This window comes from Scyliorhinus torazame, chromosome 6 (assembly GCF_047496885.1).
Source record: "Scyliorhinus torazame isolate Kashiwa2021f chromosome 6, sScyTor2.1, whole genome shotgun sequence".
Lineage (NCBI taxonomy): Eukaryota > Metazoa > Chordata > Chondrichthyes > Carcharhiniformes > Scyliorhinidae > Scyliorhinus > Scyliorhinus torazame.
The window spans coordinates 227,301,497-227,320,490 of NC_092712.1; the positions used below are offsets into that span (position 1 = coordinate 227,301,497).

The following is an 18,994-nucleotide window of genomic DNA, read 5'->3' on the forward strand; positions in this document are numbered from 1 at the left end:
CAGAGAGTGGGTGGAGCTGAGGTCAGGTCAGCCATTTTGCAGTTTTGTTTTGCAGTTTGAAAAAGCAGCTTGTGTGTGTCTGTCTGTTTCCAGAGAGCTGCAGTTGCAGTTTGAAAACAGCTTGGGAGTGTGTGTGTTTGCAGTGAGCTGGATCTCTGCCATAAAAGACCATCTCTGGATCGTTTGGGTGATTTAAACTCATAACAGTAAAACATTTAACCTGATGTGATTTTGTTTAAAGGTGTTAAGTCTCTTGGAAGTTTGAAGGAACATTTTAAGGAATTATTTACTGTTGCAATATTTTCTGAGTTATCTTTGAAGTAAGGGGTGTTAAGAGAGCCAATGTTTATTTAAGATGTTAAGTTGAGTTCATGGAATAAACAGTATTTTGTGTTTAAAAGCCCACGTGTCCATAATTGTAATCCCACACCTAGGGAAATAGCCGTGTGCTAGGAAAAGCAACAAATCCATTAAAGGGAGAGGTTGGTTGAACTCCATGATACATTTTGGGGTTCTGAAAACGCCTCGCCCATAACACATTTACCAGAAACTGAACCAGAATAGCCATGTAAATACTGTGGCTACAAGAGCAGGCCAGAAATTGGGATTGCTGCGGCAATTGACTCATCTCTTGATTCCCTGAAGCTTGTCCATAATCTACAAAGTACAAGTCAGGTGTTTGTTGGAATACCCCTCACTTGCCTGGATAAATGCAACTCCAACAGCACTCATGAAGCTTCGCTTTGCACCATCCAGGTCGCAGTCGTGTGTACCCTCTACAAGATGCACTGCAGTAACTCAGCAAGGCTCCTTAGGCAGCACCTTCCAGATCCATGACTGCTACTATCTAGAAGGACAATGTCAGCAGATGCAGGGAGCAGTACCACCTTGAGGTTCCCCTCCAAGTCACTCACCATCCTGACTCGTAAATATATCACTATTCCTCCACTGTTGCTGGGTCAAAATTCTGGAATTCCCTTGCTAAAAGCACCGTGGGTGTAGCTGCGCCACATGGACTGCTGTGGTTCAAGAAGGCAGCTCACTACCATCTTCTCGCGGGTAATTAGGAATGGGTAATAAATTCTGACCTAGCCAGGGTACCACGGTGGCACAATGGTTAGTAGTACTGCCTCATGGCGCCGAGTGCTCCTGGGTCACTGTCCATGTGGAAGTTTGCACATTCTCCCCCGTGATTGCTTGGGTTTCGCCCCCACAACCAAAGATGTGCACGGTAGGTGGATTGGCCACGCTAAATGGACCCTTAATTGAGAATCATGAATTGGGTACTCTAAATTTATTTTAAAAATAAACAATTCTGGCCTGGCCAGCTATGCCCACATCCCGTATATTAATAAAACTTTAAAATTGGCATTTTGGCTCAAGATTGCCTTCGGCCAGCTCACAGAATTGTTAGCCATTGATTGCGCTGCTGAAAATTGCTCCCATAATCTTCAAAGACTGCTGGATGCTGCCAGAAAAAGGAAAGCAAAATGTTTTTATTTACCTTAGAGTGAAACCAGACAGGGCAGGAACTCTCCTCCTTGGTGCACATCAAAACTATGGGCTCCTGCCGGCCAACTATGGGCTCCTACTTTGTCCTCCTTGTCATGATATTTAGATCAGCATATCATGGTGCAATCAAACACACACTGATAGAGATGCAGTAGGACCAACCAACACACACACAACATCGCAGCCAATCACCAGTGAGAGCACACGCACTATAAAAACAGGGGACACTACAGTTCCCGCTCATTCCAGCAGCAGCCAGCTCAGAGCACCGAGCTCCGAGCCTGCCACTCAGACATTCAACATGTGCTGAGTTCCTCACCCAGATAGTAATAGGACAGGGTCCACAGATTAGCTGGTAATGCACGTACCCAAGTTAGCAGTGTGCTGTTATAGTTAAAGAGTTAATAAAATTGAGTTACACCATCTCCAGCCGTGTTGGATCTTTTGTACATCAGAACACCCAACACAACATGATACCAGAAGTGGACGCAAGCCAGCGCCTGTGAGACCTACCTGCAACGTATCAGCAATCCGCCATCCTGCACCATGGAGAACATCAACCCGCCGCCGCTCCCAATCGCTGGCAATCTCGGGGTCAATTGGAAACTGTTCAAGCAGCGCTTCCAACTCTTCCTCGAGGCCACAGACAGGGAGAATGCATCGGACACCAGGAAGATTGCCCTTCTTCTCTCCACGGCGGGGCAACACGCCATCCACATCTTTAACTCCCTTACATTTACGGATGGCGAGGACAAAACCAAATACAAGACGGTGCTCCTGAAGCTCGACGAACACTTCAGCGTTGAAGTAAACGAGAGCTTCGAGAGGTACCTGTTCCAGCAGCGCCTGCAAGGTAAGAACGGACCTTTCCAGTCTTACTTAACACACCTCCGCATCCTCGTACAGTCCTGCGGCTATGGGACCACCTCTGACTCCGTGATACGCGACCAGATAGTTTTCTAAGTTATGTCGGACACCCTGCGCCAGCAGCTCCTTCGGGTCAAGCAACTCACCCTGGCGACTGCTGTCGAGACCTGCGTCCTGCATGAGAACGCCACCAGCCGGTACTCACATCCAGGCAGCCGAAACGGCGCGGCACGGGCCCCACGAGGCGGAGCGGGTCCAGACGATCGAGTACCTCCCGGGCCTGGAGGAGGGCGGCCATTTTGCGCGCTTTCCGAGGACTCCCACGCTTGTACGCGCCAAAAGAGGGGACGCTGACGCAGAGGAACGCGATATGCAGGTGCGCACTACACAAGACTGCACCGCGCATGCACGGTGGCGCAACGAACGCACTGACGTCGCGACGTGCGGCAACTGTAGCTCCGCCCATTTAAAGCGGCAATGTCCTGCCAAAGCGCGACAATGCCTACGCTGTGGCAGGTTGGGCCACTACACTGCCTGCTGTCGAGCAGCTCATCCTGCCAACTCGTACCCGTTTAACCAGCCTCGCGGAAACGTTCGGGCAATTCAACCCACGTTCACCGAGTCCGATCCTGACGTCACACAGACCAATGACACTGAGGACAGGGAATCCTTCCGCGTTGCTGTCATCAACAAGAACAAGCTGTCCCCGAGTCAAATGCACCAGCCGCTGTCAGTGCACAGCATTGATCCGGACGACGAGTGGTGTGCCACCCTGACGGTCAACCCGAATTCGTCGCCCATCTGAGAGACTTAATTTATGAACCTTTTTATATGGGACTCACTGACTTGTTCTGACACACTGGGCGCGATTCTCCACCCCCCCCACCGGGTCGGAGAATCGCCGGCAGCTGGCGTGAATCCCGCCCCCGCCGTGTCCCGAATTCTCTGCCACCAGAGATTCAGCAGGGGCGGGAATCGCGCCGTGCCGGTCGGCGGGCCCACCCACCCCCGGCGATTTTCCGGCCCGCGATGGGCCGTAGTCCCGCCGCTGTCAACCCTCACCAGCCGGCGTGGATTAGACCTCCTTTTGAACGGCGGGACAAGGCGGCGCGGGCAGGCTCCGGGGTCTTGTGGAGGGGCGCGGGCGATCTGGCCCCGGGGGTGCCCCCACGGTGGCCTGGCCTGGGATCAGGGCCCACCGATCCGCGGGCGGGCCTGTGCCGTGGGGGCACTCTTTTTCTTCCGCCTTCGCCATGGTCTTCACTGCGCATGCGCGGGGATGCCGTGAGCGGCCGCTGACGATCCCGCGCATGCGTCGCCCGGCGAAGTCCTTTCGGCGCCGACTGGCGTGGCGCCAATGGCCTTTCCCGCCAGCCGGCGGAGCGGAAACCGCTCCGTCGCGGGCCTAGCCCCTCAAGGTGAGGGCTTGGCCCCTAAAGGTGCGGAATTTTGGGGTGGCCCGAAGCCGGACTGATCCGCGCCGTTTTTGGCGCCGGGTAGCGGACATCGCGCCGTTTGCGGAGAATCCCGCCCACTGATTCAGACTTTCAGCCATACTGTTTAAGATCTTGTTATTGTTTGTTAATGACATTGGTATCGTTCTTGGTGTCACATAGTTAGTTTCTGCACCTGGCATCTTCCTGTGTATATAGTATAGCCACATGTACACATTGTTGTAAATATTGCACACACATGATTAGATGCACTCACCACACTTCTTTATTTATTATCATGTGTGCACAAAGGGGGGATGTCATGATATTTAGATCAGCATATCATGATGCAATCAAACACACACTGATGGACATGTAGTCGGACCAACCAACACACACACAACATCGCAGCCAATCACCAGTGAGAGCACACGCACTATAAAAACAGGGGACACTACAGTTCCCGTTCATTCCAGCAGCAGCCAGCTCAGAGCACCGAGCTCAGAGCCTGTCACTCAGACATTCACCATGTGCTGAGTGCCTCACCCAGATAGTAATAGGACAGGGCCCACAGATTAGCTGGTAATGCACGTACCCAAGTTAGCAGTGTGCTGTTATAGTTAAAGAGTTAATAAAATTGAGTTACACCATCTCCAGCCGTGTTGGATCGTTTGTACACCAGAACACCCAACACAACACTCCTGACCTCCCCACTCATTTTTGTAACTGGAGAGTGACTGGCAATGCCAGTACACTGGCTATCCTGATAGCACTAGAGGAACCATTTTATTCTTCAGTTTCTCTCACCACAGTGCTACATGTGTGTTGTTGGGTTCAAGCACAAGCCAGTTTCCAGTCCAATGCTCCTTCTGCAAGCTGAGTGTATCATTTTGCAATCTCCTGAGCATCCTAATGCTACTCGCTATCCCCAGACTCGAATCTAGGCAGAATTGTGAGTTTCCTCGTTAATACACCTCACAGATGAATCTCACTGAGGTGCCAGCAGAAAGATCCAGTGACCCATCATTCAATTGAGTTTTGATTCCTAATGCACAATTGATTGGTGCGATCTAATGGGAGAAGCACTAAGTGTGGTAGCGAGCGAGAATTGCTGGGTGGCTTCCTGACGGCCGATCCGGTGAGACTGCGACAGTATCTAATGCCAATTAGGGCTGGTACTGATGCTTCACGGCCAAAATCGCTGTCCCGCCAGCTGATTCAGCCGACCGTGCCCAGCAGTCCCCCGCTAACAAGGGGGAACGGCTCTTAATAATAATAAAAATAATAATAATAATAATCACTTATTTTCACAAGTAGGCTTCAATGAAGTTACTGTGAAAATCCCTTAGTTGCCATATTCCGGCACCTGTTCGGGGAGGCCGGCATGGGAATTGAACCCGCACTGCTGGCCTTGTTCTGCATTACAAGTCAGCTGTTTAGCCCACTGTGCTAAACCGCTTCCTTCCAAGCAAACCCCAGACAGCATACAGCCATGCCACCAAGGAGATTTCACCACGATTCAGAGATGCCAGGTTGCTGGATGCAGTGGAGTCGACACGGGACACTCTGTTCTCCCGAGAGGTCAGAGGGTCAGTCATTGGTCAGCCGGTGCCGCCTGGAGGCAGTGGCAGTGCCATCAGCACGGAGAGTGTTACCAGGAGGACCGCCACCCAGTACCGTAAGAAACTCAATGACCTCCACTGGGCCACATGGGTGAGTTGACATCAGTCCCCTGGTGCCAGTCCCACCTGCCACCCCGCCACTCCCCCAATGACCCAACGGTTGGCACCGCACCCCCCATCCCCCCCAGCGCAATACCATGCCTGTGCCCCAGTACATCCTGGCACCCAACAGCACACCCCTTCCATGACCAGCGGCAGTACCCTCGTCTGTCCCCCGCGATGCATGAAGCATGTGGCTCACGATGCCCTGTCTTTGTCCCTGCATGAACAGTTGGCACACAATCTGCGGGAAAGGGCCCAGAGGTCATGGAGGTGACGGAGGACAGAGCGGTCACCGACATCGAGGTTGGCCTGTGTCACAGAGGTGAGGATTGCGCAAAGATGACTTGTCACATGTGAGTTGTTCATGCCAGACATAATCATCCTTCCCTCCAACTGACTACATGTCCATTCTTCCGCAGGATCTCCATCCGATGTTGCCGGCCTATCCGGGGTACGGCCCTCCCCCCACCCCCTCCCCCTATCTTTCACAAAGCACCTCAGAGGAGAGCTCCAAGGATGCCATCACTGAGGCTTCACAGCTGTCATCCCCACTTTCCAGCAGCGCAGAAACACACACCTCCGGTAGGCAAAAGTAGAGGACAGGCGTCTGGAGCACAGTGGGATGTCAGCAACACTCCAGTGGGTCCATAGCTGATTCGAGGAGTCCCAAACGCGACAGCAGCAGGAGATGGCACCGGCAATGCATGGCACCAAGGCCAACGCTGCTAGGGTGGCGACTGCAGTGGAAAACCTGGTGCACGATGTCAGTACCATGAGTGGTGGTGTCCAAGGCGTTGCTCAGTCATTGAAGGCCATGGCTGAGCACCTCGACAGCTTATCTTCAGGCGCTGGGGTATCCCTAATACAGGTGGACCTTACCAAAGTGCTGCAGTGCTTGTCCCACGTGGGCATTGCCGAGGAGCTGCACAGCATTTCTATTCACTGAGGAATGTTTTCCAGACACAGGTGGACATTGCCGAGGCACTCCAGAGCGTGGCCCATTCACAGAGGGGCATCTCTGAGGGCGTCAACATCATGGTGCAGACAATGGGGAGCCACCATGGTTGGCAGAGCCAAATGATGCAGGAGCCACTGTAGCTCACTCCAGCCAACCCTCCATCCCAAGGTGACCCCCAGGACCTTATGGGCACCATCCGGAAAGAGGGAGCACTGGAGGCTGACCTGGAGCCTCCCTACAAGGACAGCAGTCACCAGCTTTCCCGAGTCCCGGAGGGGGGGGGGGGGCACAACTGTTAGCTCGGGACAGTTAGGGTCACGATTGTACACCATTAAAACACGTTACACCCGAGACATGTGAAGCCTCTGTCATGTTATTCACACTACGGGCTGGCCTGCACCAGACCCCCCCCCCAACCCACTGGTGCCCTACCTCGACCCCAGCCTCCCATACACAGTGGTCCTAGATCTGTTCCCCCCCTTCCTACGAGGCATACCATGTGCAGTTGATGGTGTGAGTGCCCGGGCAGCAGGCAGGCAAGAGTCAGAATATGGTATAGATTGAGGAGCAGTACAGCTCACCTCACAGTGAGATATCATAGATTATCATAGAATTTACAGTGCAGAAGGAGGCCATTCGGCCCATCGAGTCTGCACCGGCTCTTGGGAAGAGCACCCTACCCAAGGTCAACACCTCCACCCTATCCCCATAACCCAGTAACCCCACCCGACACTAAGGGCAATTTTGCACACTAAGCGCAATTTATCATGGCCAATCCACCAAACCTGCACATCTTTGGACTGTGGGAGGAAACCGGAGCACCCGGAGGAAACCCACGCACACACGGGGAGGATATGCAGACTCCGCACAGACAGTGACCCAAGCTGGAATCGAACCTGGGACCCTGGAGCGGTGAAGCAATTGTGCTATCCACAATGCTACCGTGCTGCCCACATATCATCATGCTCCATCTTGTATATCGACCCGATGCAATGCTGACACAGGCATATCACCCTGGAGTGATGCTGCACAGTCCCTGGAAGGGTGGGGATAGGGCAATTGTGGGGGGTGGCTTGATGTGGGGATGGATAGGTGGGTGGGAGAATGGTTGGGGGGGGGGGGGAGAGAGCTGGGTGGGGAGGGGAGTTGGAGGGTGGGTGGGAGCGAAGGTTGGTGCGAATGGGGTGAGAGACAGATGAAGCCCCATACTACAAGAAGTGGGCGAGGATGTAGAACTCCCTGCCACAGCCTATCTTCCATCCTCTGGCTGCCCCCGCAAATTCTCCCCAGGCTTGTCCTCCAGCCCACTTGGTCCGGCTCCTCCTTTCCCTCCTCCTCAGTCGAGGCCACATGTCCCTCCTCCTCCTCACCTCCATCATGTTGCCCTGCTGCTGTGCCAGGTTGTGAAGGGCACAGCAGACCACCACAAGGCGGTCAACTCTCTGAGAGGTGTACTGCAGTGCAGTGAACAGCATTTTGAGCAGTCTGATGCACCGCCTGGGTGGCCACATGGGGCTCGTTATATTGGGTCTCCGCAAAGGTCTCTGGCCTCTGTACTGGCACCATTAGCCAGGACCACAGCACGTACCCCTTATTCCCCCAAAAGCCAACCCGTCATCCTGGGGTGTCCATCGAAGATGTTGGGAATTTTGGACTGCCTTAGGATGTAACTGTCATGCACACCTGTTGGGAAGCATGCAAACACATGCAAGATCTTAAGGTGGTGGTTACATACGAGTTGGATATTCAGGGAGTAGAACCCCTTCCTGTTTGTTGTGTTGGGTGCTCTGGATCCGTGGAACACATACAGGCCACCAACACTTAAAATAGTACAACACTATTTTATTAAGTTAGAAACTGTTGAACATACTTTCACTGTGGGTTAACACGATGTTAGATTAAACTAAAGACCTATGCCTATCCTAACCAGTCTATGCACTCAGCACATGGTGAAGATCTGTGCTGTAAGCTGTAAGCTCTTTCCTTCTAAGAGGCTGCATCCCGAATGCGCGGGAACTCTGATGCCCTCTGTCTTTATAGTGAGTGTGCTCTAACTGGTGATTGGCTGCGGTGTTGTGTGTGTTGATTGGTCTTGCTGTGTGTCCATCAGTGTGTGTGTCTGCACCATGATATACTGGTGTATATTCAGACATCCCCCCTTTTATAAAAAAAAAATGCATATGTGTGGCAATAAATAATGTATGGTGAGAATGTTTCTAACTACGTGTGGGGTGCTAAGACATATTTACAGGACTACGTACATGAGAACTAAGCTATTTACATGGGAAGGTGCCTGGTGCAGAGAAGCAGTATGCAAGAGTAACGAGATCAACACTATATACAAACCAGGGAAACGATCAAACAAAGCAACAAAACAATTCAGAGAGTCCATCAGTTCGCAAAGTTCATAAATTTAGTCTCTGAGGTGGGTGACGAATTCTGGTTGACCGTAAGGGTGGCACACCACTCATCGTCTGGATCGATGCTGTATACCGATAGAGGCTGGAATATTTGCTTCGGGGACATCCTGTTTTTTGTAACGATACCGACTCGAAAAGGCGCCTTCGGGTCCTCGGTGTCAATATCGGGTAGCAGGCCCGAATCGGACTTGGTGACCGTGGGTTGAATGGCCCGGACATTCCTGCGAGGCTGGCTGGAGTGATAAGAGTTGGCAGGCTGAGCTGATCTGCATAAAGCAGAGTGGCCAAGTTTGCCACATCTCAGGTATCGTCGGGATTTGGCAGGGCATTGCCGCTTTAAGTGGGTGGAGCCACAGTTGCCGCACGTAGTAGCATCAGTACGTTCGCTGTGCCACCGCGCATGTGCGGTGCGGTTGTACGTGGTGCACGCCTGCGCAGTACATTCGTCGATGTCGCCGTCCCCTCGTTCGGTGCGCACAAGCACGGGAGTCCGCGAAAAGCGCGCAAAATGGCCGCCCTCATCCAGGCTGAGGCCCTGGAGTTGCTCGATTGCTTGGACCTGTTCTGCATCATGGGGACCTTGCCGCGCCGTTCAGCCGCTTGGATGTGGGAATACCGATGAATGGTGTGTTCGGGTAGCACGTAGGTCTCGATGGCAATCGCTAGGGTGAGCTGCTTTAACTTGAGCTGCTGGCGTAGGGGGTCCGACTGAACACCGAAAACGATCTGGTCGCGTATCATGGAGTCGGAAGTGGGCCCGTAATTACAGGACAGCGCAAGGATGTGGAGGTGAGTGAGAAAGGACTGGAAAGGTTCATCCTTTCCCTGCAAATGCTGTTGGAATACATAGCACTCAAAACTTTCATTCACTTTGATGTTGCAGTGACTGTCAAACTTGAGGAGGACCGTCTTGAATTTTGATTTATCTTCATCATCAGCAAAGGTGAGAGAATTGAAAATGTGGATGGCATGTTCCCCGGCCGTGGATAGGAAGAGAGCGATCTTCCTGGTGTCTGAGGCAGCTTCCTGGTCTGTGGCATCAAGGTAGAGCTGGAAGCGTTGTTTGAATATCTTCCAGTTGCCCCCTAGGTTACCAGTGATGCAGAGCGGCGGCGGCGGGCGGACGCTGTCCATTTTGCAGGATGGCTGTATGCTGGTGGAAGGCAGATCACTTGCAGGTAGGTCTAAGAAGTTCTAATATCCCTCAACTCCTGGTATCATGATGTGTTGGGTGCTCTGGATCCGTGGAACACATACAGGCCACCAACGCTTAAAATAGTACAACACTATTTTATTAAGTTAGTAACTGTTGAACATACTTTCACTGTGGGTTAACACGATGTTAGATTAAACTAAAGACTTATGCCTGTCCTAACCAGTCTATGCACTCAGCACATGGTGAAGATCTGTGCTGTAAGCTCTGTCCTTCTAAGAGGCTGCATCCCGAATGAGCGGGACCTCTGATGCCCCCTGTCTTGATAGTGAGTGTGCTCTAACTGGTGATTGGCTGCAGTGTTGTGTGTGTTGATTGGTCTTGCTGTGTGTCCATCAGTGTGTGTGTCTGCACCATGATATACTGGTGTATATTATGACACTGTTGAGAAATGGCACTCACAGACTGCCCAGTGCACGCAAGGCAACATACGTCCAACCTATTACCCCCTGGATCTGAGGCATCCCAGCGATGGTGGAGAATCCTGCTGCCAGGGCATCTTGATGGGCTGGGTCCAGGTCAAAGTTTATGTAATTGACTGCCCGGGCAAACAGGGTGTCCATGACTTCACAGATGCACTTGTCGGCTATATGGTGGAGAATGACATAAGTCCCCACTTGAGCTCTGGAATGAACCTGAAGCATGAAAGTTCAGTGCTGTGGTGACCTTCACAGCCACCGGTGCGGGTATCCTCCTCCTCCATGTGGTGCCAAGTCTGCAAGGACATGGCACAGGTGTCGCATTGTCCTCTTGTTGAGACGGAGCCTCCTGCGGCATATGTGGTTTGACATCTCCTAGAACGACCAGCGGTGCCTGTAAACCTTGGGCCATCACCAGCCTCCCAGTCTGGGTCCCTCCCCGGCCTGTTGGATGGCAGGGTCCTCAGGTTGTGGGGTGGCCCCTGCACATCGCCTGTCACATTGAACCTCCTTCAACGCTGCTGCCACTGCCTTCTCTGGTGTCTGGCTGCCTGGCCTGCCACCAGCACCACAAGGGCAGGGTCCACAACACAATCCATAATGTGATATTTGTAAGGATTTGGAGAGGGTGAGAGATGGACAGTTAGTTATGACTTCCATCCCGGGACCTTTGAGTCCCCCAAGCCTCCCCCACCCTAACATTCCCTGCCATCTCTCAGGGTGCCATCCAATGAGCTGGCTGTGCCGGGGGACCCCGCCCTGCACACACACTCCCTGGCCACTGGACCCCAGGCCCCTGCCGGGAACATTATTTGCACCGGGGTCAGATTCTCTCCCCAATCCACACACGCACACTCTGGGCGTGCGGATATCCTCAGCGATGAAGCCCAGCTCTTGGGTGTTTGATTGTTGGTTGCTGCCTCTGTGTTCAGGAAAGGTGTGCAGGCCTCACAGTCTGAATGGGATTCTAGGCAGCAATATTCGCCTGCAACATGACACGTCAACCCACATGGATCCACTTGAGAGCTGTGAAATGCTCGTGTAACTGACAATGCCAGTTCCTTAGTAGCAATAGCCTTCAGCTCTGCAGTCACAGGCTACCACGGCCAGAGGAAGTTAAAGTGACCTTCACCATATTACTGTGGACAGGGCTGTGTCCTGGGGTGTTCAGTGGGACCGATGAGCAGCAGCTGTAGTTGACCCCAGTATGGGTATACATAATCAGGGGATGGCCTGTTAGACCCGTGGGCGCTGAGCCCCTCACCCCCAGCCCAGGGGCACCCCCCCCCCAGATAGCACCCCTCCTACCCCACACTGAGCACCGGGACGATTGCACAGTTTTGAAGATGGCTACTTACCTCCTCCGATTCCCACAGCAGCCATTGGGCTAGCTTCATGTTTTTAATTAGGTGTACTGAATGGTCCTTACATGGCTGCTCACTGGGCAGCCGGTTAGATCACGGGATGTCATTTGATAGGGGTCCGTTTCGTTGACTAGATGGAGGAGGCAGTGGCGCAGTGGTAGTGTCGCTGGACTAGTATTCCAGAGGCCCAGAGTTATGCTCTGGGGAATCGGGTATGAATCCTGCCATGGCAGGCGGTGAAATTTGAATTCAATAAAAAAATCTGGAATTAAAAGTCGAAAGATGACCATGAAACCATTGTCAATTGTTGTAAAACCCCATCTGGTTCACTAATGTCCTTTAGGGAAGGAAATGTCATCCATACCTGGTCTGGCCTACATGTGACTTCAGATCCACAGCAATGTGGGTTGATTCTTAAATGCCCTCAGGGATGGGCAATAAATTCCAGCCAGCGACGCCCACATCCCATGAACAAATTTTAAAAAAGATTGGCCTTTATTGGTGATTATTGGATTCTCGCCACTTCTAGGCAGGATCCGGATCCGGATCCTGCCAACAAGAGCAGGGTGGTTAGATCGGAAACAAATCGGCGCCCGGCCCGATTTTGGCCTCTCCTGCGATCTATCTGGCTCGCACAGATCTGCGCTGAGCGCAACGTGGCCATTAGTTTGCGTCCCACAACAATTTGCTTTGAAAGCGCTGTAGAATCATATATTTAATCGACACGGTCTTCAAGTTCATATCGTGTCAGTGGGAATATTATGACGGTGCAGAAAATTGTGAACATTTTCAATATATTTTTGTCACTGTGTCTGATCTGAAGAGCTAATATCTTCTTTGTGTGCTCTGGGCTCTAATGCAGAGGATGAAGAGACATCACCCATGGACATAGTGATAGATTATTCTTGTCTGGAACTGCCTGTAGAAGAGAATTTCATACAAGAAATTAGCATTGAATTAGCATTCTCCCGCTGTGGAAACTCAAATACAGTGGACAATGTTCTCAGTGTTTTCTGGAGTTCCTGCAGCTCATTAACAACATTGTCGTTGTTACAAAACATCTGGATGGATGAATTAGAAAAGGGAGTGGGAATGGTAATATTAATCAAAGATGCCAATTGATCATTCAAACAAGCTGAATCACTGAATCTATTTTTTTGGCATTAAGAAGACAAAAGGGAACTGTTACCTTTTAGGAATATATTACAGACCATCAAATATAAGGAGGTGAAGGAAGACCGAAGGAATGTGTATGGTGGAGTTCCCACTGGTTCGTGCCACCACCACTACATTTCTTCATATAGGTCAATGAACTAGACTTTGGTGAACAGGGCACAATTTCTAAGTTTTCAGATGGCACAGAACATGGACTGTGAGGGGCATAGTGATCACCTTCGAGAACACATTGACAGGCTGGAGGAATGAGTAGACATGCGGCTAATAAAATTTATTACAGGGAAGTATAAAGTGATAGATTTTGATAGGAGGAAGAGAATGAGGCAATATTATCCAAAAGGTACGATTATAAAGGGAATGCTAAACAGAGACTTGGGTTATATGTGTACAGATCGTTGAAGGTAGCAGGGCAGGTTGAGAAAGTGGTTAAAAAGGACATATGGGACCCCAGGATGTGTAAATACAGACATAGAGTATAAAAGCAAGGAAGTTGATGAACCTTTATAAAATCCTGGTTTAACCTCAACTTGAGTATTGTGCCCAAGTCAGGACATCACTCTTTAGAAAGGATGTAAAGGCTTTAGAAAGGGTGCAGCAAAGGTTTATGAGAATGGTTCTAGGATGAGAGACTTCAGTTACAAGGATACATTGGAGAAGAGAAGGTTGAGAGGAGATTTTAAAAAATATATATAAATTTAGAGTAACCAATTATATATTTTTTCCCAATTAAGGGGCAATTCAGCATAGCCAATCCACCTAACGTGCACATCTTTGGGTTGTGGGAGTGAAACCCATGCAGACACGGGGAGAATGTGCAAAGTCCACACAGACAGTGACCCGGGGCCGGAATCGAACCTGGGTCCTCTGCGCCGTAGGCAGCAGTGCTAACCACTGCGCCACCATGCTGCCCTTGGTTGAGTGGAGATTTGACAGAGCGGATTAAAATCATATCATAGAATTTACAGTGCAGAAGGAGGCCATTCAGCCCATCGAGTCTGCACCGGCTCTTGGAAAGAGCACCCTACCCAAGGTCAACACCTCCACCCTATCCCCATAACCCAGTAACCCCACCCAACACTAAGGGCAATTTTGGACACTAAGGGCAATTTATCATGGCCAATCCACCTAACCTGCACATCTTTGGGTTGTGGGAGTGAAACCCATGCAGACACGGGGAGAATGTGCAAAGTCCACACAGACAGTGACCCGGGGCCGGAATCGAACCTGGGTCCTCTGCGCCGTAGGCAATCATGCAGGGTCTAGGCAGGGTGGATAGGAAGAACTGGTCCCATTGGTGGAAGTATTGCGAACCAGAGGACACCGATTTAAGGTGATTAGAAAAAGAAGCAAAAGTGACATGAGGAAAACTTTTTAACGCAAATCTGGAACATACTGCCCGAGAGTGTGGTCAACAAGTTCAATTATTACTGTCCAAAAGGATATGGATGAGCACCTGAAGAGAATAAAGTTGCCTGGTTATAAGGAAAAGGGAGTAGAGTGAGACCTGCAGAGTTGTTCTTGCAGAGCTGGCATGGAAGTGATGGACAGAATGGCCTCTATCTGTGCAGTAACCATTCTATGATTCTATAATGTCTATTTGGGCCCTGTGCTGTGCATGAAAATTTAAAAAAAAATTGTGTAAAAAGAGCCACTTTGTGATTCACTTTACCACTTTATGATTCAGAACACATACAAAAATACAGAGTTCTCTGGTCCAAAAATTAATTACGCCAAAGAGCAGGTTAAAAAGAGCATTTATTTTCTGTCCAATATGATATTCTCTTCCATTCTTCTGCCTTTCTTTGCCTTTTACATGCCCCCCCCTCCCCCCAAAATACTTGCTCACTAAAGAACTATACAGAGATACCAGCATAAGTGCAATTGATCCCATTCAGACACTTTTAACAAACTTGGTTCTTTTAAGTTTTTTCCCTTCAGTTAGAATGCCCGTCACATGCTCAAAAGGCTATGCATTTGGCAAACCACAAATAAATTAAACAAAAAAAAACACAAATGTCATTACCACTTGACAAAATGTAATAGCTCTTGACACAGAACAAATGATAGCAACATTCTTTCAGCAAACTAGCAACCACTGATTCCTTAAACATGCAGATACAGTAGGAATTGAAACATCTGAATCATTTAAGACATTTATTTCTTGCAGGATTTTGAAATGTATCACTGCAGCGTCTTAAAACTACTCCTCTACAATCTATCATGAGCATGTGGCTTTCCTTAGTTCCACACACATTTGATGTACAATTCTACTATTAACCCTGACATTATTTACCACATAGGCACATTAACCCTGTGAGATGTTGGCTTGAATGACAGAGGTGACTCCCCCTGCTGCTAAAGACTGTTTTCATAAATAATGTACAGTAACGCCAATCAATAATGATGCTGAAACACTTAACCCTCCTACTTTTGTCCCACTGGACTTGAAGTTAGAACAGTTCATTTTCGGTGATCAATAACCTGCTACATGACATGTAGAATTTAAATTTTAGCCACAATAGAGCACAGCTCCACAGAAATTACAATTTTCAAGTTGCATTGACCAGTGACCTGTGAAAAACAGCACAGCAAAATGTCAACTTATGCTTGCCACCTGGGTATTAAATATTAACTGCTTCATTTAAATTTAAATTAGTGGAATGGCGATGAATGGAACATATGATGCCATTTGTTCACTAGCATGGAGCGAAGCATACTAAAGTGTAGTAGGATGGGCAAATGAAGCAAACATAATGAAGCACAACCAAATTCAGATGAAGTCAATTCCAGCGACGAAACAGATCGCCCCGCCCCAAAAAAATTCACCTCAGGCATTTATCTGTAAACATCTCCCCTCTTAAATAACGTAAATGTCTCCTTAGTATCGCCATGTTTAACTGAAGCTGAAATAGAAAGAATGGATCATACACAGCACGGAGAAGGTGAAAGTGTTTTTGGGGTTGAAAATGCTGTGAGCACTATGGCTCAACCATCGGATACAGGTGGAGTGACCCAGCCATATTTCTCATGTGTCTTCACCAAACTTTTAAATGTTGCTTCAGCTTCTTTACGAGTGAAGGCTTTCTTTGTCTTCCCTACTTTTCTGCAAATTCGACCCTGTATCAAATGAAGAAAACACAAAACAAAATGGGTCAGTGATTCTGTTCGCTGCAATGATAGGAAGAAAACCAACTTTCACATGTTTAAAGAACATCCTCATCATGAAAAGAAAGTTTGTAAAGATAGTACTCCTTAAAGCCGATCAACAGCCCCTAAAGACAGTAGAAGTTTGATGTGTAGCGTGCATTGGCAGGCAGTGGATGGACCGATTGTAATGTCCCCAGCAAGAAGCCCACTCAAGTCTGATCTTAAATGTCAGTTAAATTTGATGGGCAAGCAGTCTGTGCATTTCCAGTGCTGTCAGCCAGCTCACCAATCGATAGAATACCCATCCATGGATTAAAGATAGCAGTGGAGTCTAAAGAGTGATGTATAGACTGACGGGTAGCAGGACAGTTTGGGGGTAGAGGGGAGGGATGGGAAGTGACAGTGGATTCTCAGGAATCAGGGAATTCTGCCCTGTGAGTTTACAGGCAAGATGGTCAAGTTAGAAATCTACCCCAGAATCTATTAAAAACGGAAAATGTATTTAAAAGGCAGCCTTCGTAGGTTGCAAAACCAGTATTAATGAAGCTGCAGTAAAGCTAATATTTGCAATCTCCTCTGATAACTGACATTTAAATATTTTGAAGGAATAAAAAATAAATTAAAAGCAATGAATTATCTGTGTCAGCTGTCTCTCGTATGAAGGTGAAGAGAAGTGTTGTAAAGATTCCCATTCATTTTCACTTGGGAGTTGGCTCATTAAAAAGCTTGTGGGTGAAGTTATTTCAATGCTGAAGCATGTACTGAGGTGAAAGAGGGTTGATCGTGTTGACATCCAAGGGCACCCTACCTGGCGAGGAGTCAACTGAACCATCTGAAAACATCCACACTGCATGTATCACAATTATACATCCCTCACCCATTCGCAAGCAGCGGAGCACAATTCCTCCCCCACCCCCAGCACAATATCGGGGCACCGTCCCGCTCCGTCATTGAGGCTCTCCCTCTCCCTGCCCCTCCCATGCTATCATCAGAACTTTCCTGCTCTCGTACTGTCATCGGGGCTCTCCCCCACCTCCCACTGGAGGAGGGTTATTCCCCCCCCCCCCCTACCAGAACCCCCTTGGAACTTCTCCCTTCTTATGCCCACCTGGCACTGCTCATTGGCATAGCCCAACCTTTTCCCTCAACTTTTGAAAACCAGTAGTGATTGGTGCCAGCGTAATGTTGCACTGGCTTGGGGGTGGGGGAGGGTTGTAATCCATTAAAACGCATTCACATTCATGGAATCAGGTTCACGTCCCCTAATCACAAACCGGGAGTGGGAGGGGGGTGGAAAGATCTCAAACCAAGTTCTCGCCGGCAAGGGGTTGGCGGGGTGGGGGTGGGTGGGGGGGGGGGGGGGGGGGGGGGGGGGGTTGAAAGAGCTCAAACCGAGATCTCGCCGGCACAAATTCTGTTTTGGCCTTCCTGTGAGATTTAGCGGCCATAATGGGATTTGCGTCCATGGCGAACAGAGCCGCTAGATCTCGTCTAATGTCCAGGATTGCAGTTTCTGACCTTTTCAAATGTATTTAAAAACAAGAGAATCTTCTCATGTTTGCCAAAAATATTGTCAATGATTTCTGCAATATTGCTTATCATGTTCGTATAATATATGTACTTTTCCATGAATCATGTCATTGATGTAATTGTGTAAATGTTGGAAAGTCAAACAATTTTAGCACCCAATGTTAGTACCAAGTGCTTTTAAGTCAATAATAACACAACGCAGATGCAGAGTAAATGCAACTATTTTCATAAAACAGCATCATGTAAAGTAATTCCTCAGACTTTGTGAGAACAGAGTGAGCAACTCAGAGCTGACTTTTTGCGTTGGGAGTGGGAAACAGGAGTGGAGAATCTTGTCAGGTAATGAGCCCACCTGGAGGGATCGGAAGGAGTCTGATTTGCTGCACAATATTCATGGCAACCCTTCTTTGCCATAGGGATGTGTTTGCCGTCCAACTGGAGGCTACGGGGGCTAGATCATAGGTGGGTCAGACGAAGTGCAGGCCTGATTTAAAATCATCATTGTGATCATTATTGAGGCTGTTTGTCTGAAAGAAGAATCCTGCAGAGTATCAGAGCATTGCATAGGATGGGAGTTGTCACAGGATAGTCGGAGGCCTGGCACCAGGGACAGGGCTGGCACGTGGGGCAGTGATGCGGACCTTAATGTCATGGTTGAGGCAGTGAGGGAGATGGTTAGATGGATATAAACCCTGTGTCACAAGAGGTTCAATGAGCTGGAAAGGTGAGTGCATCGCCCAACACTGCAGCAGCCATATAAGCTGAGGTATCTCAGGCCATATTGCTCCTGAACATGGGAGGGATGTGAAGCTAGAGCACTTGCCCACTCTTCAGAATGGCTCAGCAAGGACCCAGGTTCAGTTCCGGTCTTGTCCGACTCTCTACTCTCACTTTCTCTGCATGGGTTTCCTCAGGGTCCTCCGGTTTCCTCCCACAGTCCAACGATGCGCACGTTAGGTGAATTGGCCAAGGTGTCCAAAGTTTGGATGGGGTTATGGGGATAGCGCGTGGGTGTAGGGTTCTCTTTCAGAGGGTTGGTGCAGGCTTGATGAGCCGAAAGGCCTCCTTCTGCACTGTAGGATTCTATGATTCTATGATATGCACTTTCTAATGAATAGGGGCACATGATAATGGACACAGAGGACTGCAGTGCCTCATCTTGTTCTCTTTTTTTATTACAGGAGAAATAGGAAAATAAAGCAGGCTGAGAAAGGAGGAGTACCATTTTTCT

At 49.5% G+C, this 18,994-nt stretch overlaps 1 protein-coding gene across 1 annotated transcript in view; it reads right to left on the minus strand.

Annotated features, from left to right (window-relative positions):
• Nucleotides 1-14,824: 14,824 nt before the first annotated feature.
• Nucleotides 14,825-18,994, minus strand: part of ube2ql1 (ubiquitin conjugating enzyme E2 QL1) — a 47,816-nt gene continuing 43,646 nt past the window's right edge. Inside the window, exon 2 of the mRNA XM_072509488.1 lies at nucleotides 14,825-16,203. Within this exon, the coding sequence (XP_072365589.1) occupies nucleotides 16,072-16,203 (132 nt within the window). The 3' untranslated portion in view covers nucleotides 14,825-16,071. The remainder of the gene's footprint in view (nucleotides 16,204-18,994) is intronic.